The 22,534-nt window shown below is 44.4% G+C and overlaps 2 protein-coding genes across 2 annotated transcripts in view; both read right to left on the bottom strand.

Annotated features, from left to right (window-relative positions):
- LOC109953159 (BCL-6 corepressor-like) overlaps positions 1–22,534 on the bottom strand; it is a 39,191-nt gene that overhangs the window by 10,517 nt on the left and 6,140 nt on the right. Inside the window, 8 exon segments of the mRNA XM_020588578.1 lie at positions 586–735; positions 3,935–4,269; positions 7,431–7,658; positions 8,031–8,070; positions 8,073–8,467; positions 9,924–10,188; positions 14,459–18,214; positions 20,378–20,457. Coding sequence (XP_020444234.1) covers positions 586–735; positions 3,935–4,269; positions 7,431–7,658; positions 8,031–8,070; positions 8,073–8,467; positions 9,924–10,188; positions 14,459–18,214; positions 20,378–20,380 — 5,172 coding nt within the window. The 5' untranslated portion in view covers positions 20,381–20,457.
- LOC109953158 (zinc finger BED domain-containing protein 1-like) overlaps positions 20,431–22,534 on the bottom strand; it is a 3,574-nt gene continuing 1,470 nt past the window's right edge. The window contains exon 3 of the mRNA XM_020588576.1: positions 20,431–20,457. Within this exon, the coding sequence (XP_020444232.1) occupies positions 20,431–20,457 (27 nt within the window). The remainder of the gene's footprint in view (positions 20,458–22,534) is intronic.

Below are 22,534 nucleotides of genomic sequence, written 5' to 3'. Positions count from 1 at the left end.
CACTGAGATGTTCTGAACAAAAGTGACTGATGTCACCATCCTCAAGCCCCACCTTCTGCACAGGTGTGGCCACCTGCACAGGTAGTAGCCAAAAAACCTTCAGGTTGAACTGAAGAGACATAAAATGTGGATTTTCTTTAGAATAAAAATTAATCTGTTCACAATCAAAATTCTTAGTAAGATGGAGGTTTTATTGTAATCGCAGTGAATAAAGTCCCCTCAGATTTCTCTTTGAGGTTAAAGTTTCTACACATGGGAAAGCAAAGGCAACACAAAGCAGTGCATCCAAAATAATGTAGTTATGAAGACATGTAGTCTTTATTATTTGTTCTAACTTCCCATATGAAACTATATTTTATTTTATTCCACCTTTTTTTATAACATTGTCATCCCTGATTTGTTAATCCTGCAGCCTCCATAGGAAGACTTACAGTTGGTAACAGACACATTAATAAATAGCTGCATTTCAGTCTGTTAGAAACCATTTCAACATGTTGTTACACTTCTAATAAATCCCACATGGACTCTCTTCTCAACCCTGCCTCATCACCTGTCCAACACCTGTGTGTGTTTGTGTCTCTTCACCTTGTATCCCAGCCGGGCGGCGCGCTGCAGCAATGTCTCTCCGGCGTTCTTGTTCACGATGAGCCGGCGGACCTCCGGAGGGACGGGTCGGAGAGAGTGTGTGTACACGGGTCCATGTCCTGGTGAGCAAGGTGGTTCTGATGGTGAGACCTGTGTGTTTGTGTGTGGGGGGGTGGGCAGATGTAAAGCGATTAGCATGTGCTGAAGGGTTGGTTTTATTACCCGCAAAGCAATTAAAACACACACAGACCAACAGGCATTGGCTCGCTCTCCTTCTGCATCCATCACTGTCAGATGCTTTTACTTAACATGGAGGCTGTCTGCCAAACACACACACCTGCACCAAGACAAAGACAAACACACACACTAAAAGAAAACACAGAAAGCTCTCGAGTTGTGAGAGCAGAGGTGGTGACAGTGCTATTTTTGACCGAGTCTGGAAAACTAGGGCTGTGTGTGTGTTGGTGTGTGCATCTTAGTGTGTGTTTTCCTTTAGTGTGTGAGTGTGTAGAGCCCAAGGCTGATGACAGAAAACTCAGGAGACCGGGGAGGAGGGGGATATGTCTTAAAGTAAAAGAAAGAGAAATGAGGACTCGCTCTCTCCACTGTCTCCATGCCTTGTTCGCCCCTGTCCCTCTTGTTTTCTTCATGTTTTTCCTTTCTGTTTCCTCAATGGTGATACTGCATGCTGCTGCCATGCAGGATCAGTCTCTGACTCTAATGTAAACCCAAGAGTGCCTTCTGTCAGGCTTGGCAATCCTCCTGGTGGAGTTCCACAGGGCTCTGTTTTAGGCCCCATTTATTTTTTCTCTTTACACTGCCACTCTGCTCTTCGACAAACACATCCTTTTTAACTGTTAGGGCATCAGTATCTGGTCAAATGGTCAAACAGTGTCTGAATCCCCCATCCTAATGTCAGAACTCAAGGGGGTTTAGACACAATCTTAAGGTGCAGACATGTGGGGAGCATTTGAAACGGTAGCCTCAGGAGTGTATCTCAGATGATGTAGTTCTGGGCCTCATAAGACACTTCAGACAGTTTGCAGACTTGTGTGAGACAGGGATGAGAGCCAGCACCTCCAAGTCTGACGAGAAGCTGGACTCAGAGTGGGCAAGTTGCCACCTCAGGTGAAGGAAATCAAGTATCCTGGAGTCTTGTTCACAGATATATATGTATGATGGACCGGACAGGCGTCAACAGCACCACACTGGGAGCAGAACTCAGGCGCCAAGCTGCGAATGTTATGACACATCTTTGTTCCAAACCTGGACTGTGGCACAGAGTGCTGGGTTACCACCAAAACAATGAGATCTCAAATAGATGTGGATTCATTTGCCGAGTGTCTGGGCTCCTTCGCAGAGAAGGGGTGAGTAGCAGAGCTGCTTCATGTTGAAAGGAGGCAGTCTGGCCGTCCAATCAGGACTTCTCCTGTGGTGCTATTCTTAGCATTTCCAACTAGGAGGAGACCATGGGGAAGATCTGGAACAAGACGGAGGGATTATGTCTCCCACCTAGCCTGGGTAGGCCTCAGGAAGCCTAGGAAGAGTTGAAGGATGTGACTAATGGAAGGTCATAGAGGCTACACTGCTTAGCCTGTTACTGCCATTTGGAAAGTGTGAAGAATATGATGGATGGACTATTCAACACCCCAAATTGGCAAATAAGGTTCAGCTGAGGTACAGACCTAGTGCTAATGCTAATACTAGCAGACCTACTAGTGCAGCTGCTAAACCAACCCATGGAAGTATTCCATCCTACAGCAAAGAAGGCTGTAAGAGTTAACGACTCTGACACCAGGGTTAACGTGTTTGTGTGGCTGTGGTGTGTAGCAACAGTCTCCAGGTGCAGCATTGTCTTGTTCAGTGGCTCTAAGGCAGAAGTGGAACCAGACACCTTACAGACTTAAATTCTGCTTGATTGCAAAGGGAATTCTTACTTCTACACAGTAATGTTAGCCCATATCACATTCAGAACTCCACTGACTTTTTTGTCATTTTAACTACATTTATATTGTAGTTAATAGTATAATCTGGAACTTTTCCCTTGTGTGATACATCATAATACAAGTATATTTCTGTCCTTTCACTCACCATGTGTGTACTTGTACTTAAATTGATGAAAATGTTAAAATATTTTTCTTTCATATTTTTCTTAATTAAAGCTAAAATGCATTTAATTTGCCTATAACTTCTAAATGAGGATAGTCAAGGGCGAGTGGAGATGGCTGAAGATCGGCATTGCTGAGCTTCCGACGCCAAGGCAACAGTCTCCACCGTTTAGCAGCCAGACAGCGTGTGCGTGCTAATGTGCTTGTGTGTGTCACTGTGTGTAATGTGTGTGCATGTGTCAAATGAAGCTGCTTGCTGCCACACATCGACAAACAGGATGTGAGCTTTGCCCTGGAGGTGTGTGAGTTTTGGTGTGTGTGTGTTTTCTAGCGCAGCAGTCAAACAAGAAGGAGGAGGGTCGAGCAGTGTGTGTGTGTGCGTGTGCGTCCTCAATGCCCAGAGGAAATCTCTGGTGCAGCAGCTGTCAAAACGCCACAAGCCGCTGCCACACACACAGACACACTACATGTGGAGAATATTATGCTTCCTCCATAACCTACGATCACTCTATCCCTCCCTCGCTCGCTCGCTTTCTGAATTAAATTACACAAACGCAATAAACACACACACATGCATGTGTGTGCGCGCACACACACACACACACACACACACATGGCCCTGCTGAGTTTTCCCAGTGAGCTCCAATCAGGATGATAATTGCAGCGATTAACAGAGAGGGAAGAAAGAAAAGAGGGAGGACAAGAAGAACAGAAAAGCCTGACTGCAGTTTTAACCATTTCTCATCGCTCAGTGTTTTATCATAAAAAATAAAATCGGACAGACTTTCTTTGGGCCTTAGGCTCGAGTTTAGTCATGAGACATTTTTTCTAAGTTCCCAGACTCACAGGTGTTTTCTCTGTTCTGCTTTGGCTTGGACTTCTTTGGGTCTCGTCCATGTTTAGTATCAATCGTGTTGATATTTCACTGGGACTTGACTCAATCTAGACCTCTCTCAGGTTTCCTGGGTGCTTTGACTTGGACTCGCCTTGCTCAGGTGTGTTTTTGGACTCGGACTCGTGTCATTATTTTTAACCCAGTCTTGGGGGCGACCTGCCCCCCGACCTCGGCACCATAACTATCTGGATGACTGGACTACTACTATAGGTAAGTGAGAAACTATGTTCGGGTGAGCTGACCCTTTGAGGGCTGTGAATCCTCCACAAAAATGTTGTGAAAGCTTTTTTTTGTACGTCACAGTTACTATATGGGCCAACATGAAAGACAGGTGCTTCTCACTCACCTTCCCAGTTCTCTCCTCCTCAGTGCTGCTCCCTCCTCCATCTCGCTGCTCCTCCCTCGCCATCTCTCCTCCTGTGTGCTTGGTCTTGCAGGGACGCTTGCCCTTTGGCTTGTTGAGGTCATCGTCATGGCAGCGGAATGGATGGGATTCAGGTGAGGAAGAGGTAGGAGGCAAGGACGGGAGGAAACTGGAGACCCTGCGGCTCTCCCTCAGCTTCTGATGCTTGTACTGGAGGCGTGAAGAAGTGAAAGATGCAGGGGAGGGTTGCCGAGGGGCAGAGCCGACCGGTTGCCAGGGCAGATGGGTGGGAGAGGAGGGCGGGGCCAGGTGGAAACCTGAACAAAAACACAGGCAGAAATAACAAATCAGTATCCATCGTTTTCAGGCCAAAACAATTTTGGTAGAACCATCAGCTCTGTGCGCGACACCAGCAAAGCAGGAAACTGTCACCGTGAAAACTGCTACAAGTCAAATGACGTTATAACAGTGGATAAAAATATCAGTGGATATATGACTGTGTGCGATGTTTTATGCAAATTCTCAAGGTGAAGCAGCACCGTGGTATCCTGGACACTCCTCACACACTGATGGGAACTGTTTAACATTACGTTCTGTCAAATTTACTGCTGTATAACGGCACCTGAACTAATGAGCACAAACTTTGTGTGCAGCTTTCACTCCCTCATCATCCGTCTCCTCTCTCTTGTCTCTGTGAGTGTGTTTGTGCACGTACATGCACGAGTTCCCTCCTCGCCAACAAATGAGCCACTGTCTGTCCTTCAGCAAGGGACGAGTTAGATAATAAGAGACAGAGAGAGAGAGGAACAAAGAAGTGCAGCGCCTCCTCGCATGAGTGGAGCAGCAAGTGAGCGGGCGTGCAAGCGGGTGAACGAGGCAGCAGATAGTGGGGGAGGGGAGGAGAGAGAGTTTTCTGTTTTCCACTGCAGGCGCCTGCAGAGAACACACACACAAACACACACAAGCTGTCTTTTCACACACACACACAAAACCAGAGATGTGGAAATGAGTGTGTGCACGTGCACACACAGAGCCAGAGGTTGTTTCTAAGAGCCGACGGGGAGTCACGGCGCTTCCATCTGCTGAATTATTTATCAGCCTGGACATGCACACACATTGTGAATACGTACACACTCATTCTCTGTGAACAGGATTAACATACACTGCACATAATGACGGCTTGTGTGTGTGTTTGAGGCTACTTAACAGGAATTTATTATTTACTGGACTCACATTTGCACACACACACACCCACACAGGCTGTGTGAAGTGTATGCGTGCTCCTCTGGGCGTGTCGCAGTAAAACAGCTTTTCTAATCGTCAACCTGCAGCGTTTATTGTTTTTTCAAGCGTGACATCATCATTACCTCATGTTCTTGGCCCCCTGTCAATCAAATAGTGCATTCAAACCAGACTGTGTTTACCACGTCCAGCGATGCATTAACAGACCAAACACAGCACTGCAACTTGAAGTATTGCAAAAAAAAACAAACAAACAAAAAAATCGCTCACAGGCATCCATTTTAAGAGACATCTGTAAAACTGTTGATCTGCAGCTTCCACCTGCAAACAAGGTCAGTTAGCACTGGGTTTAATGACTTTTTAATCCCGGAAGGTTTTTGTTGTATCGGCGTGTGACAGGCAGCTGCGCACGCTGAGCAGCAAACAGGAGACACACTGCTGAGTGTGTACAGTAGGTCAAACAAAACAGAAATAAACCTGGAAGCCTGACAATAGTGTTAAATGGGGAATTTTCTCAAACTTGAAGTTTATGAGTCGTGACAGCCACTGACATGTCTCCTGAAGAGTGAAGAGAGAGAGAAAAGGTAAAACAGCAATACAGTGAATGTCACATATGCTCTTTATTGTGTGGTTAGAGAGAAGACCTGATATTCTTTGCAGGGTTTTTGGCTTCTCTTTCCTCTGTAGTCTGGTGTTTAAACGCCATTAGATTTACAGATTTTTTTGTGGGTTGTAAAATCTAAAAATAGTTTGGAAATCAAACACACCACTTGTGTTACGCCGAGTTGGGACTTAATGGGATTTGTTTAGTCTGAGTAACAGTGAACGTGACTGAAGTGACATCCTGAAGGGAACATGTGGAGAATGAACACAGCACAGAGGAAAAAAACGAGGAGGAGGCTGCAAACATTCCCTGTGCATTACTGTGAGTGTGACAGCTCCATCTGGGACATGTTAGATGGCTATTAGCACGCCACGGGGCAGCAACGGGTTTAGACACATATACACACAGGAAAATACACACACATGACGTTGCCGTCTGTGTTATTCCGGTCGTGTGCTGCTGCAATCACAGACAGAGGAAAAGAGAGGTGAGCGAGGGACAAGAGAGGGTGGAGGAGGAAACGGAGAGGTGGAGGACTGATGACAGCAGAGACAGAGACAGATTTCAACAGCAGCAGAAACACCCTCTGCTCTGAACTCAGGGCGCTGCCTTCAGGAAAAAAGTGCTGAAGATGACAAAATCAGATTAAAACTACATAAAATTCATCTGGGAAATTAGCTGAATGTGTGTGATCAGTTTCTATCAACATAATAAAAAGCCCATAAAAACTCAGCCATCATGGGTGGAATGCAAAATATGTCTGGTGTGTTCAGAATATGATTCGGCCAGACTTTTGTTTTTTATTGATTCTGATTGGTTTCACATGCTAAAATCATTGAGACACATGTTTAATTTTGTGCCGCAGCTAAACATTAGTCATTCTCGCATCAAAAACAGGAAAGAATGACCATAAAAATGCTATTTTTTAGAGTTGCTGGCCTAAATGCATTGTATTAACATAAACCTTAGTTCTACGCATTGTAAAGTAAGTGCTTTCAGACATAATCTCACTCAAGTCAATAATTTAAAATTAGCACTTAAATTAATTTGTAATTTAATCTCTAAACAAGAGGTGGAATGAACAGAGGCTGAGATGGATGTGTCTCATTATGTGCGACATCATTCCATTTAATTAATTCCCAAATTTTACAAGCTCCAAATTGTTTGACATTTGATATGTACAAATCATTTTGAGATCCCTGCATCACTGCAACAGCAAAAGTCTGCTTTATAAAAGGAACACACACAAAACAAAAATGATCTAAATTTAAAGAAGAGGGTAGAAAAATAAACTCGTTACCATCTTTCATCGATACGTAGGTTTCTGTCTGTTTTAAAGGGGTTCCATTTTATTTTGGCTATGTTATATTTAAGTGGGTGCACACAAGTAAATCAAATCAAAGTGTTTATTGTCATGCGCACAGTAAGGAAACGTGTTTCCCTGTACAATGAAATTCTTACTTTGCTGTCCACAATAAATGCCAAACAATACAAAGTGAAATATAAGGTAGATAAGCATGCATCCACATGGAAGCAGAAACAGTACATCCAGGCAAAACTGTGACCGTCGAGAAAGAAGCAGCTTTAAAACAACATCTACAAATGACTGTTGAGTAAATCTGTTGGCTTTACCTCTCAGGTCGTCCCTCCTCATTAACACAGTATCGCACCAGCCTCCGTTGAGCTCTGACGCCCCTCTGACATCTGGGACACCCACTCTGAACTTCCTGTCACCCTCTGCTGGTGTCTGGCTGGATGGCAGCCATTCGCTGAGCTCCCCGGGGAGGCGGGGCTTGTTGAGTCGGAGGCCGTTCAGCTCGATGCAAACCTTCAGTTTCTTCACATCATCTGTGGTCGAGTCTGCAATGAACCAGTGAGGAGAACCAAAGATTTTATGAAACACGACAAAAATAAATGATTAGGCTGAAATGTTTTGGCAAATAAGTGAACAGAGGATAATTATTAGAAAAGCACAGAAGAGCTGTGTGTTATCTGCATCGCTGTCAAACCTCACACCATGTTCTGGCAGGAATGGGAAGGGCTTGCAGAAGCCACAAAAAGGTGAAGAAATAAAGCTAATAAATGGTTTTTAAAATACAAGCAAAGAGAAACTAGTGGTAAAACTGAAAAGCAAATGAAAGGTTAATATGGAAATGTAAAATCAGCTGTTTCATGTCAAGCAAAGCTGGAAATATAAAACATTGCTGGCTGTCTTCAGCTGTAAACACCTACTGGATCCAGTTTCTGGAGGACTTGGTGAACTCGTACCATTTGTTAACTCCCGTGGTCCTCGTCCCGCTCTCCCTCCCTCTGCTCCTCCCTCTCTCTTTTCAGCCGGCTGCTGATGATGCTGCTCTGGTGGAAAGGCTCCAGACTAAAGATACGCCTCCGATTTATTACCACACCGGGATTCAAACCTCCGAGTCCTGATGCCGAGGTCGGCATGGAGGTGTTTCCCTGAAACAGGCCCCTGGCTGTGGGTACAAATCTTTGTTGTTGCTCTGGCTGCAAGACAAAAACCTTTTTCTTCTTCTCCTCTTCTCCATTTTCATTCTTCTTCTCCTCCTCTGCAGAGTGGCCATCCTTCTCTCGGAGGACAGGGAGGTTGTCGGAGTGGCGGTGCAGCGGCAGGACAGGGAGGTGGCTGTGTGGGCAGGACATCTGGAAACCTGCAGGAGCAAAGACAGACATAAACCAGAGTGAGGATGAATTTCAGGGTAAATTTGAGAGTGAAAAGATCAGTGCAGTCATTTTTATGCTGATTTTATTCATGCAGTTTGAGCCAGAGGTTTTTAGGTGAATACGTGCACATTTTCTGATCAACCGTCCTGTGAACAGTAACACAGTTCCTTCTGCTATGGATTTAACAGTCTGGCCAGGACACAACCAACACAGCCTTAAACTCAGACAACGTGCATGCCTGAGCTAAAAGTTTCAATAAGCAGGTGTTTTTAGTTGGGTCTGGGTAATCAGACATCTGTTCTGGTTGACGTTACACTGGCAGTTATTTAACATCACCACACTCCGCCGGCTGCAACAAGGTCAACAGGAGACTTGTAGACATGTCGATAAAGCAAGTCAGTGAGGGGTTAATGGATTAAAACAACTGACGCACCTGCGTGTAAGGCCTTTAAGTTCAAGGATGTTTAGGGATTTAAAAAAACAACAACAACAATAAGGAGACAAACTAGAGAAACTGAAGAGAAACAACTCAAGTTCTTGGTGTAATTTGAGGTTTGAATCTGAAAAAAAAAATTTGTTATCACAAGAGCACAAAGTAATTTTTACATTATGGCAGGATAAAAAAGGTATTTTTTTGATATCTTAAGAAATGACTTACTGCATGTCAAGGAAGAAAAAGGAGACAATAAACATCATGAGAAAACTATTCTGTTATCCAAAAATGAAAAGTTCATCTAGAGATAAAATAAAAAAAATATAATTACAAAAAAGAAAACTGCCATTCTTGGCTTCCGTACGTCTGGGTTGCGTTTTGTTAGAATCAAGTCCGGGAACCCCGGACAACACCATACATGACCCAGAAAGGGCAGCGGCTCTGACCATAAGGGATCCAGGATCCAGGATTTTGAGCTTAAAACTTGTTCTAAACTCAACCGAGATCCTCACACTTCAGTGAAACATCTTTATCGTTGGACACTTTGGTCGCCAATCAGCTTCCATACCTCTCAGTGCTGAATTGAAACTGAACCACATCTAGATTTTGTGCATAAAACTTTTTCTACACTTGCGTTAATTTTTATTGTCAGGTGGCAGAGAGAGTGTGAAACCATGATGTTGAGCTGTGTGTGAGTTTTGTGTGTATGTGCAAATGTGTCTGTGTGTTTTGTGCACGGCAACGTGTACACTTGGAGTCCTAAAGCAAATGAAAGCAGCAGGAGACTCGCAGCTTACGGCGAGTGAGGTGCACCGAAAGTTCAAATATGCACGTGTGCTAGTGTGCGTGACAGACACACTTTTACACACAGGGTGCACCAAAACGAAGAGAGAAAAAAGTGACTTCAAGCCAAAAGACGAAGTGTGTTTGTGTGATTTTGTCTTTTGTGAAACTGAGTGTGCATGTGAACATGCACGTCATCCTGCAGGACTCTCCGGAAATCCACTTACCTCTCGGTGCCTCGGCAGCGGCTGCAGAGGGAGTTCTTCCTCCTCCTCCTCTTCGCCTCCCCTCAGTCTGTTGGCAGCACTCCCACCCCCCTTGCCCTCCTCCCTCTTTCTTCCTCTCCTCCTCCTCCCTCCCCCCATCTCGCTGCTGGCCGTCTGCCAGCTCCTTCTCCACTGCTGCTGCTGTGATGCCTTCTTCTTCATCTTCTTCTCCTCTTCCCCCCTCTTTCTCCTTCAGCTCCAGCTCAGAGAAGCGCAGCATTGCATGCTGAAGGATAAAAACGTCAGGATTTACTCAGAGTCCAGTCAGAAATACAGGACAGTGAGTGTCAATGTTTTGCTTTAAACTGCAGTGAAGTCAGAGAGGAGCGTGTGGCTGCTCGTTTTAGACTTGCACAGGCAACTTTACCTGTCTTTTCTTTAGTTTTGAACTTGTCAGCTAACAGGAATTAAATACCCCATTATCTGAGAGGCACAATTCAATTTATCTCATAATCCATGGCTGAAAAAGGAACTATGAATAATTACCAGCCTGTTTTTGTTTGCTTTTAGCATGCAGCTCTCTGAATTTGACACAAATAGCTTATTTCACATGAACTCAACTACCACACTAGGTAAGCTGGTGGGAAAAACTACAACTGGACAAACATTGCTGGTTTTGCTGTTTGAACCAGTTCCCACAAAACTTTACCACCATCCCTAAAAAAAATGTATCAGCATTTTCATAAGTACTGATCACATGCAGTTTGTGTCAATCTGAGATATTTAACAGCATTTTCAAAATAAAAAAAGAAAATCAAATGTTCAGAATGTCACTGGGATCATCACAGGTACAATATGTGACTAAACAGTGGGGGTACACTATAACAAAGGGGAAAATCTTGATGAAGGTGATGGAAGATGTACAGTTTGGTTTATGCTGCCAAAATGACTGCAGATGTAACATTCATGCACCGTAATTAGTTCTTACTGTGTAACTGAAGAGCAGAAAGGGGAGCGACATTTTAACTTGCCCAGACATTATTACAAACATAGCACAAATTAAGTCCAGGCCACAGTGACAGCAGACTTCTTTGATAGATAGGGTGGGGGGCTGTTCCTTTAAACAACCTCGCTGGTCTGCACTAACTCCACTCTCCCTGGTTGGACTAGCTCTGCTCTAACTCTCAGTGACGCTCCCTGTAATAACAGCTGTCAGCCACAGGTGAGTTTCTGCTGTTGTCTGGCAGCCAGAGCCGCGGGACGCTTCAGGGCTTCACCGCCTCGAACCACAAACACACCACAAATATAAACTTTCAACACTTGCTTTGTGAGGCCGGTATCTTAACACACAAGCTGAGGAAAACATCGAGTCCAGACATCAGATACAGACTCAGGAGGCTGTTTTCTTGCCTTAACAGAACATCAAGGTCACTAAAAGAGTCCAGCACCTCATGTCTGGCCTCTATTCTTTCACTACCTCTTAGATTCCTTTCTAACACTTGCTAGCTGGCACTTCAACTACATGTGCCACACTCACATCAACTGACACTTCGAGTTCTCTCAGTAACTACAGTTCAACTAGATTTAGAATGTGTTCTAAAGGTTTGATTGCAACAGACAGTGTAACTTCTATCAGTGCTCAAATGTTTATCTACCCCTCCAGTCATTCACTGCTCACATGTAAAATGGCATGAGCTTCTCTCAGTGCTTACATCCAGTCTGTCGTACTTCTTTTATTAGTCAAATTTCAATTTAGCCTTGGGTTTTATCAGCGCTCAAATTTTATCTGCCACTAAATTTTTTTTCTGTGCTTATTTCAACAACCACTTCAAATTCTTTCACTGCTTTCACTTTATCTTTCACTTGTCAAAACACACTGCTTTGTTCTTTCAGTGTTTCTTTCACCTGCCACCTCTACTTCTTTCATTATTCCCTTACACATACAGCTCATTTTAAAGACAGTTTCAAACATTTCCAGGTTTTCCAGCTGAAGCAAACATTTTGTCTTCAGAATTTGTGGTATTTTTCTATAATTACTGAACAAATATCATCATCATAACCTTATCAATAATTTCTGGAAGGCCTCACTCTATACAAAAAAAAAAAAAAAACCACACCCCCCCTTTGTCATCTCATGACTACACCTGAATCCTCGTCCGCCCCTCTCTGGCAGACATTTTTATGTTGTTTTCTCAAGAGACAACGCTGCTGCATGGCTACAACAGTCTCATTCTTAATCACAATCACTATGTTTTTGGTTTTTGCAGTAAGGCCAGGCTCTTGTATCCACTGGTAACCAGCAGTAACCATTGTTAACGGCCCCCCGGACGCTCCCTGACAGGCCAGTATTTCTTGCTGACCTCACTTTGCCCTGACCACAAACTCATTTAAAGAATTAATGACCTGTGAAACGATCTACAAATCCATCCAATACTGCCACCGCCTAGAGCCAGCAGCAGCCAAGGGCGTAGGAGCAAAATGTGAGTTAATCTGAGCTGTAAGGCCCCACCACCTCTCCCACCCTCCTCCAGGAGTCGCGACTGGCTGAGCAAACAGCCCAGCAGAGGAGAAGTACTCAGAGCTTTTACTTCGGTAAGAGTAGTAATACCACAGTGAAAAGTTCTGCATTCAGAATTTTACCTAAACATCAAAACATACTTCAGGCACCAAAAGTGAAAGGATTACGATAGTCTCCCAGTTATTTGAAATTGATCCCCGACATTCTGCAACTGATGCAGATGTGGTGCAGTTCTGTTTAAGTTAGTTAGCCAGCTATGTGTAATAAAGCATACTGCATATAAACAGTAGTTTAAATTCCAAAATTTCCATGAAAATGTACAGGAGTCTGGTGGGGAAAGGTTTAGCCCTTTACCATTGTTCAGGTCCATTGTCTGGAGATTTTATCTCGGTTCTGTTGAGATAACACTTGTTTGCACAAATTAACTCATTCTCAAGGCAATTAATGTTTTAATTGTGGTTCCTGTTTATTATTTATTTATTTATGCACTGTTAACCCCCAAGTAGAACACTGCACAACGTAAGCGACAGAATTTACAGTTTGTCATCGGCATCGTCACTCTAACTTCAACAAACCAGCCTCCATCAGAAAAACCAAAGAAGTCAGAGGTGGTTAGAGAAATTCAGGGTAATCTGGGCTCCATGGACAAGGAGGAAGAGGAGGATTTCATTAAAACAAACACTGAGTCCCTTCCTCCTCCACCTGCCAAGAGATAGGAGAGGAGGAGGGGAATATTTAATTTGAGAGGAAAGGAGGATCTTGAGAGGACGAGGAGGTAAAGACGGAAAGAAAGAACAAACTGAGATGAACAGCGGCAGAGAAACAAGTAAAAAGTAATGATGAGGGAGAGATTTAAAGATATTCTTCTTTCTATTTCTTCAGGTTGACCAACAGAGCTGGTGTGCTATAGTCACTCGACCTCAGCACAACCCAAGACTTTTGCAGAGAGAAGAGGATGAGAAAGAAGAAGAAATCGAGAGTGGGAGGAGGAAGGCAGTGATTCTCTTCCTAACACCTGCGTACACCTAATAACATGTTTTTAGACCAGACACCTCGACAAAGCCTCCATACTCCTCCTCATACCAAACTCCGACCACATCATACATCCACTATACAAAAGTTAAACTGCACAAACATCTGCATCAGCACAAAGTTTCTACGTCCAACCCTTGATGATGTGTCTCTGGGTCAGGAGTTCCTACTTCTGATTAACTCTTCAGAAAAGCAGCAGTTTTGGTTCATTAGCACATCCTGACTGCACACACCACCTCCAGCCTACCAACAGCCTCCTGCATATCTCTGTGGTCCACCCAACACAATTTCACTATGGGAAGCCAGTGAGGGATCACATCCTTGTTGCTGCACTAGAGACCTGGACTGTAGCACAAAGGGAAAAACCAAAGATTATGTGAACAAGCCCAGAAACAAGACACACCACAAAGTTACTCAGTTTCCTCCCAACATGCTATGGCTGAGGGACTGAAACCACAATGCTGAGAAAAACCAGAAACCAACACTATGATGATATTAAAGCTGTGTACTGACCCTCATGTTAACCCATACGATATGGCCATTATGTAAATCCTAAGTACTTAATAAAGCCATTTCCTCAAAGACACAGAGCTCAACACCTTTTTCCTTCACTACAACATTACTGTGTCTGTTTGCTGCTATTGTACGAGTCCTCTTCTGTATTTTCCTGTCTTAGGACGTTAATATTATATATCAAATTTGCAATTTTTGATGTAAACTATCTGGAGAGAGAAAGTCATAAGTTAGAAGTGGTACTTCTCCTGGTTTAAAATAGTGCTTTCTTCACCAGGCCTGTACAGCAGAGCTGGAGCACATAGAAGGGCTGGCCTGTTTCCTCTCAGTACAAGTTAAACTGCCTTAATGAAGAGTAAGCAGACAACAAAGCCAAACAGACAGCAGCAGTACGTTACACTCCAGACCACCAGTGAAAATCAGACCTGCCTTTTCTGTCTCAGCAGATGGTTACTGTGTCACTGAGAAACTGAAATGCAGACTGGGGTCTTACCTGGAGTGCTTTCTGCTCCCCGCTCAGCTTGCTGGAGTTGCCATAAAGCTCCGTGGTCAAGCATTTCAAGCGATCACTCACAAAACCGGATGAGTTGGCGATGCATTTAGTGAGGCCACAGTGCCGGTCCTTGCTACAACTAGGGCCCTCATCCTCATCTGCCTGGGGATCCATGCTGTCCTGGGTGCCTTTGCTCCCATCTCCACAGCTGGTGGAGGTGAGGAGAGAGTTGGAGGTCTCTCTTCTGAGCCCCATTTCATTGGAAGAAAGCTCTTCACATTTAAGATCCCTGTTAACTGGCGGTTCTGGAGTCAAGTCTGCAGGCATCCTATTCAAGTCTCCAGTGGCAGGACTGCCGGGTGAAGGGTGCCGACAGGTTGGTCCTGGAGGAAAAGCGTTTCCATATGTGAGGATCCTGGGATTGTTATTCACACAGGTTTGGTTGTTTACTAACGCTTGGCCCTTAGAGAGGGTGTTTCTGCAGTTTGGCAGATTAAAACGGTTCTTTCCACACCCGGCTCTGAGACTGGTGTTTCCACAAGCTGAGTGCACTCCACTCCAGTTCTCACAATTTATAAATTGAGGACTAATGCCCCTGCAGTTTGGGGCAACAGGGTTTCTATGTCCACATGCTAAACTACTAAAAATTCTGGGTTCACAAGTGGGAGCCCTCTGAGCCACATTTTTGCAACATGGGCCCACAAAGGTTCTGCTGATGACATTTGGACTATTTGCATCTCCACTGCTGGAAGCTCCAGGGCTGGTGTTAACACACAGTGGTGCCCTGGTGTTTTTGACTCCTCCAGCTGGAGCCCTGGGATTCAAACTCCTAGAAGCTGGGACCTGGGGACTAAAGCCTCTGTGTGCCAGCCCCCTGCTGCTGCAAACTAAATTGTCTGAATTGCTGTTGCCCACATAAACCGGACTCTTTGGGCTCGTGGCTGTACATGCCATGATGTTGTTAGATGTGGTAAATTCACTAGAACAATTTTCGTTGCTAAGAAGACCCTGTGAGTTGCCTTTTCTGGAAGGGCTTTCCTCAGGGCTAAGCATTTTATTGGTGACAGCTTCTGACTTAGTATCCGTACTAGCACTCTTCCCATCAACACCATTACTCCCACTACAAGTGACACCCCTCATCGTGTCCCCAGCACCACCAGAAGCTCCAGTTCTACATTTTCTTGAAAACTGTTCCGGACAAGTTCGGGCACAGCGCATCGTCTGCTCCTCTGGGATGTCTGGAAATGGAATAAGTGGTTTTTCCTCTTCAGGGGTCAGCTCTGGGATCCCCTCTTGATTAGATGGGGGTGAAGTTGAGGTATGGTGAGAAGGTTGTGGTTGGGAAGTGTGGGGTACTAAACCTAGTCCCTGCTCTGCAGCCTGGCTAGGAGGGGGACCTTTTGGAGGCCATGGCTCTCCTTCTTGGATGTGGTTACAGCCATGCTTGAAGGAATCAGTTGATGTGGTAGATAGGGAGCTGTGATTGTTAGTGGACAAATCATCATCTGCCTCATCACGCACCAGGTCAATACAAACTATGTCATCTCTGGCAGAGTGGCTTTTACCTGAATCCTTTATGGTTTGGTTTGTGGACTTTGCCCTCTCATTGTCAGTCTTACTGCAGCTGTCAGCTTCCAGCCTATCCTGGTTTTTATATAGTTCTGCATTCCAGTGTTCATCTTGGGTTTTAGACCTGTTCTCGAGTTGGTCTTTGGTGTCAACACCTGCGTAGGATGACATGGGTGTTGGGACCATCTCCTGGGAATTCTGATATGGGTGGACTCCATATGGGAGGGCATGTTTTGGTGCAATGTGAGGTGGGTAAAAGCTACTGCTGCCAAGCATGACTGAGTGGGGGTACACAGGTCCTTTGCTTGGTATGGTCACGCGTTGCATGGACATATTCTCTGCAAGTGAGTATGGGATGTAGCAATTAGTGTAACCTAAACCAGGAGGGAGGTAGGAGTCCCCAAAGATTTGGCTGGAGGAATTTCCATTTTCCGGGCGATGAGGCTGGCTCTCTTGAGCATCTGTTTTAGCAGGAGTTGTGCTATGTTTTCCAGAACATGTACGAGTTTCTGCTCTGCTGTTAGGAGGGCCTTTCTCTGGACCAATAGGACTGCCTTGTGGCCAATCAACTTTGGATTTTGGTGAAGGGGATGATGCAGTCTGTCTTCCCCCTGAGGCAGGACTGGGGATACTGGTCACCTCAGCTGTTGTGGAGCCAGGTGAGCTGTGAGGTTGCAGTTGATTAGGAACACCATCTAAACTCTTTTTCATAGTTTGGGAGCATCTGGTCTGCTCAGAGCTCATAGCTGTGGAAGGACCTGGAACAACCCAAGAGGAGGGCACGGTGCTGATCATTTCAGGATGATCTGGAGTCTTTGCTGACATGCTAACAGGTGGGTGTAGACCTTCTTTTAGGTGCTGGTCCTGACTGGCTAGAAGCCCATAACGAGATGGTGATAAATACCCCAATTTGGCCAGGGCCTCTGTTTTAGATGGGAGTCCATTTGAGAATCCTTCCAGCTCTTTGGCAGACAGATCCAAAGGTTTTTCTCCAGAGTTTTTGGCATGTTTTTGAGGTACAGCTCTGTCCAGCGATGTCTTTGCAGGTGACTTCTCTGCACTACAGCGGTCTGAACTGGCATCTTTGGTTTTGTTGCTGCCTGAGTGCTTGGGAAAGCAGTGCTTAGAGCTCAGGCTGCCCATGTAAAAGGGGTGAGATGCTGAAAGTGAAGTTGAGGATGAGGAGGTGGTTCTGTAAAGGGATTTCTGGAGGTCTGTAGTGGTTTTGTTGAGGGGTTGAGGTGGGGGAACTGAGGATGTAGGCTGGGTAACTGGGGGTGACAGTAAGGCAGCAGCGTTAGCTGAACTGTTAATAGAGGCACCGTTACTTCCACCCCCACTACTACTAGGAGTGTTTTCGGTGGAAGAGGGCTGACTAGACTTAGCATTAGTGCTAGTGCTACCATGTTGTTGCTCAGTATGGTGAACAGCTTGAGACTGGGGCTCCTGGTGGATCTGTGGACTGGTACTAAAGGCAGAAGGTTCCTGATGTATCTGAGGCCCAAGACCCTGCAGGGCCTTGTCCTGACAATGGGACAGGGTTGCAAGGACAGCGGGAGCTGGAGCGGCTGTCGGGATCCTGATAGGAGGGCCCAGTGGGGAGGAGATATGGGTCGGGGCATAAAGAGGCAGGTAGAAAAGTCTGTCTTCCTCAGGTGTGCTGCTTCCAGCCCCAGCGGCACACAGAGATTGATATGCCAGCTGCTGGTGGATGAAGGGGGATGGCTGGGAGAGGAAGGAGGCCTTGTATGCCATGTCCAGGAAGGGGTACATTGTTGCATCAGTGTAAGGGCTGATCCAGGGCAATCTCAGGAAGCTGCCAGCATTATTCAGGCCCAGTTCTGACTGCTTGTTATTGGGTAGGACTCGGTGATCCAGCCCTAAGCCATCACCTCCTGCAGCAGGGAGAACCAAGGGTTTCTGTAGCCCTGGTGGTAGACCTTTATAAAGTCCAACATATCCATTTGTAGATTTCTGGCCATCGAGCGGGGTCACATCTGGTTTGTACAGTAGGTCGTAGCCAAGCGGGAGAGAGGTGCCAGGCTCCTGGGGCTTTTCAGCTGAGAGAGGATGGATGCCAGGATAGAAAATCCCTCCATGGGGGCGGAGGTTTTCCCCTACCAGAGCGTTGTGGTCAATACTGAGGGCAGCTAGTGGGTTCATCCTGTATGCTGCACTGGCATCCACCTGCAACACAGAGAGCAAAGAAAGTAATGACAAGACTGGGGGATAAAACAGATCATGCAAATCTCTGACCATACCACTGTGCTCTTCTACATCCAAACAACAAACAAGGGCATCCACAACACCCGAAACAGAACACTGAAGTTTTCTGAGCTTCATTGCCTGTGCTACATTTTATTCTTTGGTCCTGATTGGGTTACTCTTTTTTGTGGAACTCAGCCCATTCCTAAAGTTCATCGTTAAACGCTGTGAGAGTTGAACTCAGTTTTTTTACAACACAAATGCAACACCTGTAAAGCCTGAGAAACTACTTAAGGTTATGTTTTTGTTGGATTTCTGTTTCTGTTCTCAGAATCACTTCATTCAAAATGTGATAACTTCTGACTGTCAATAGATATCAATCAATCAATCATCTATTTCCTCACTTAACTGGATTTTAAAACATCTGAAAAAAATGAGCCCAATGCGACATCGTCAGATTGTCAGTTTCTCTAAATTCAGTTTGTCATAAAAAAACAATTGTGAAAATCATAAAATCCAACTTAAACAATTAATTATGAAAGTAGTTGCAGATTAATTTTCTGTCAGTTAATTAAAAATGATTCAAATTAGATGATTAAAACAATTCATTTTCTACCGAGTCATTTCCACCTTATAATAAAATAGTACATGTATACAGTAGCTGTTGGCTGTGTGCAGTGTTTCATAGACTGTAATCATTTTAAACTGTGTTCTCAGCTTTAACAGCCACTTTACACCTGTCTGTGTATTCAAATGTAAAGCGACTGGCCACACAGAAAACCCTCAACACTGAGGTACTGATATTTGCATAATTTTCTTTAGCAAACACAGGAAACAATTGACGTTTAACAAGAAAATATTCACATAAGAGATAAGAGCTTGATTAATTTACTGCCTCAAAAAGTCTCAAAATGCATTGTACATTTTGTCAGAAATTACACTTATTCCCAAACAACACAACTCTTTCTTTTGTCCAGCTCAATCAACCAGACTGATTAAATCAAAGCAATTCTCCCTTCAGTACAGTAAATACTCTGAAATAAACTCTTTAGTGCCACATGGTTAAATTCACCCTTCAAAGAAAAAGACGAATGAAGGAAAAAAACTGGGATTTGTCCATTTAGAGTCTCCACCACAGAACATGAAGCCTGTGACTGCACGTTTCCTTTCACTGGAGAAACATAAGAGCAGCTTTATTTATTTGTTAGTATTCCTGGATGACACGCAACGCCTGGAGCTACACTTTCACTCTCCCTCGACAAATCCAGGAAGCACAGGGAGATGAAAAAAAGAGGGGAGGCACTGGTGAGAGAAGAAAGCAGAGAAAGAGGAGGCATGAGGTAAACAAAGAGAGAGCGAGAGACAAAGTGAAAGCCTGGCAGCGAGAGAGAGAAAGGGGAGAGCAGAATTAAAGGAAAAACGGCTAATTGAATATCCTGTCACACGGCGACGGCAACGATCTCGGATTGGCTATCAGCCACAGGGCCATTAGGAAATTATCCAAACAGCTGGGTGGCCACCGAGACGTAGAGGGAGCACAGGGATCCTTCACTCACTCTGGAACCAGAAATAAAAGGGACTGAAAAATGTAGCAGAAGGAAATTTGTACTCTGAGTTTGGGGGTAATAAAAAAGACAGCGATGATATATTTTGTGCACATTAATGTTATCCACAAAAAGACTATATAAAGATGTGATGTGGCCTTACACAGCCTGTCAGGAACTGGTGCTGTTTTCCATGGTGAAACTTTTCATGACCCGATACGATGTACGATTAATGACAAAACGTGTCATGGCGTACCGTGACTTCCTAGACCATAACATTTTGTGACATTTTATGACAAGACTTAATGTCTGTCTCCATGTCTGCTACGGTCTTGTAACGTAATTTTCATAAACATTCCAGGTCCATGAGCATCCATGCAGACTCAGCACGGATGTTCGCTCAACAAAAAGCCCCAAGTGCTCATGTACCAGAGTGCTTGGAAAATGTTTGGAGCTAAAAAGGTTTCTGATTTGTCCCAGTCAAGGCACAAGCTAAACACCAGCTACAACTTCAAATCTGCTCTTTTGCATTTAGAGTTGTCAGGTTTGGATGTGGTGAAAACAGCTTCAGACAAAACATGAACTTGACCTTTGACCTCACCATGCTGTGAGCCTGCAGTCCTCTGATCTGTGCCTCAGGCGAGACAGTCTGCCTCACCGATGGCGCTCAGCCTGCCATGTCTGCAGACGGAGAGAGAAACCACATGAGAGGAGGCCACTTCCCAAACACAGGCTGAAACCGACACTGAGGTTTCCTTACACAAACAGAAACATCTGGTTTCTATGAATTCTCTTTTAAACCACACCAGCGACGACAGACTCAGTACATCTTCGGTAGTGCATCGATGGGTAGAGAATTAATCTGCAAATATGCTGTTTTACTTTAAAAGCTAAACATTTTCTGGCTTTTGCTTCTTAAAGATGTGAATTTGATGCAAGTGATAGTAAAGTAACTATTTTGGATTGCTGTCAAACACAAGACATTTGAAGGCATCACCTAAAGGAAAATACTATATATAGTGTATCTTCCACTATTATGAAAAAAGAAAAACTAAATAACAGGGGGCCCAGCACTGATCCCTGAGGTTCACCCCTGTACACCTCATGTGCATGAGTCAGGGTGACACACCATCTTATGCAAAGACAACAAATATTTGCTGTTTCTAGTTTCTCACACGTGAGAGCTGATGCTTGTCCTTGCCACATGACAGCAAAATGAATACCTTTGGGTTCTGAACCGTTGATGTCTTGGTCGGTGGTAACTGCTTTAAAATCTGGAGGAAAAAAAAAACCAATGGAGTCTGGTGTGCAGTTTTTCAATGCTTTTCAGCTGCACTGACAGAAAAACCACACATACAGCGAGAGAGGGCCGACAGACAGCAGACCTACAGCTCTTCCTCTGCAGTGATGTTGCGAGGCCCGACATTTGTGTGTGTATGTGTGCTTTATCACTGAGCCAGAGGACAGATAAGGCACGTCGCCTCATTTCCCAAGGAACTCATAATCCAGCAGACAGAGAGAGAAAGTATCAGCACTGCTCGACCAGCACACACACACAGTAATTGATGGCTGTTAGGGAGCTGGGATTTCAATAACAGCTCTTATCTGTAGACTACTGCAGGACAGATGTGTGTGTGGTGGCCATGCCTATCCATCAAACACACAAACAGCTGGAAGTGCTTGCCTGAAAATGTACAGGCAGAATTAAAGCCAAATTTCTGGGGGATGTTTCTCTCACTCTGTGAAAACTGAGTTTCTTTTCATGTTTTCAGATCAACTGCTACATCACTGAAAACATCTGTTGAATAAAATGAGGCGCACTGGAGGCGAGATGTGCAACATATCTTAACTTTCACTGACGTCAATGACATTACTCAGTATAGATCTTCCAAATATATAGACACACAAAACAACAATAAATTCTGAGAGATGGCAAAGACACAAAATAACTACAAAATGTAGAGAATGACCACAAAAACTCAAAACAGCTACAAACAGATGCAAAACAATCACACACAGTCACAAGACAAGGGAATCCAGGCAGTCACAACTACAGAAACAAATCAACAAACACAGCCCCCCAGGACGCCACCCTCCCGGACAGCCTCAACAACTTTTATGTGAGGTTTGACAGGATGAACACAGACACCCCCTCAAAATCCCCGTGTCCCAGGGGACACTGCTTTTCAGGTGATGCACACACAGCTCCTGAAGCCCCTGAGACAGGTAAACCCCCATGAGGTGGCAGGACCAGACAGTGTCCCCCCAAGAGTGTTGAGAGCCTGTGGGGATCAACTAGCTAGTGTGTATTATGGCTGCACGATATTGGAAAAACATGCGATATGGGTGTTGAATATTGCGATAGATATTATTGCGATATTTAATATTCCCCTGAGGAAATGGTATTTTCATTATCTAATCGAAGAAATACACTTTAATGTGGCAAAATACGCAGGCTATATGTATTCTGATTGAATTAATTGTAATTCAGGCTAACTATTATGTGGTGCGAACAAACTTCACAAATACTACTGCATACCTGTTGTAACAAAAAATAAAAAGGCATTACTCTCAATCATTTTATTCACATGTAACCATGTGTACAACATGTAATTGCCAAGAGCATCTGAACCAAGAGCTTTAACAGCTTTGAAACAAAACATTGCCTTGCTTGCCTGGTTTTCTATACATATTAAATAAATAAATAAAAATATTATAAAATCTTAGAAAACATAAAGTGCCCAGACTGTAAGTAAAT

The sequence above is a fragment of the Monopterus albus genome, unplaced genomic scaffold (genome assembly GCF_001952655.1).
Source record: "Monopterus albus unplaced genomic scaffold, M_albus_1.0 scaffold558.1, whole genome shotgun sequence".
Classification (NCBI taxonomy): domain Eukaryota; kingdom Metazoa; phylum Chordata; class Actinopteri; order Synbranchiformes; family Synbranchidae; genus Monopterus; species Monopterus albus.
This window is presented reverse-complemented; position numbering and strand designations above follow the sequence as displayed.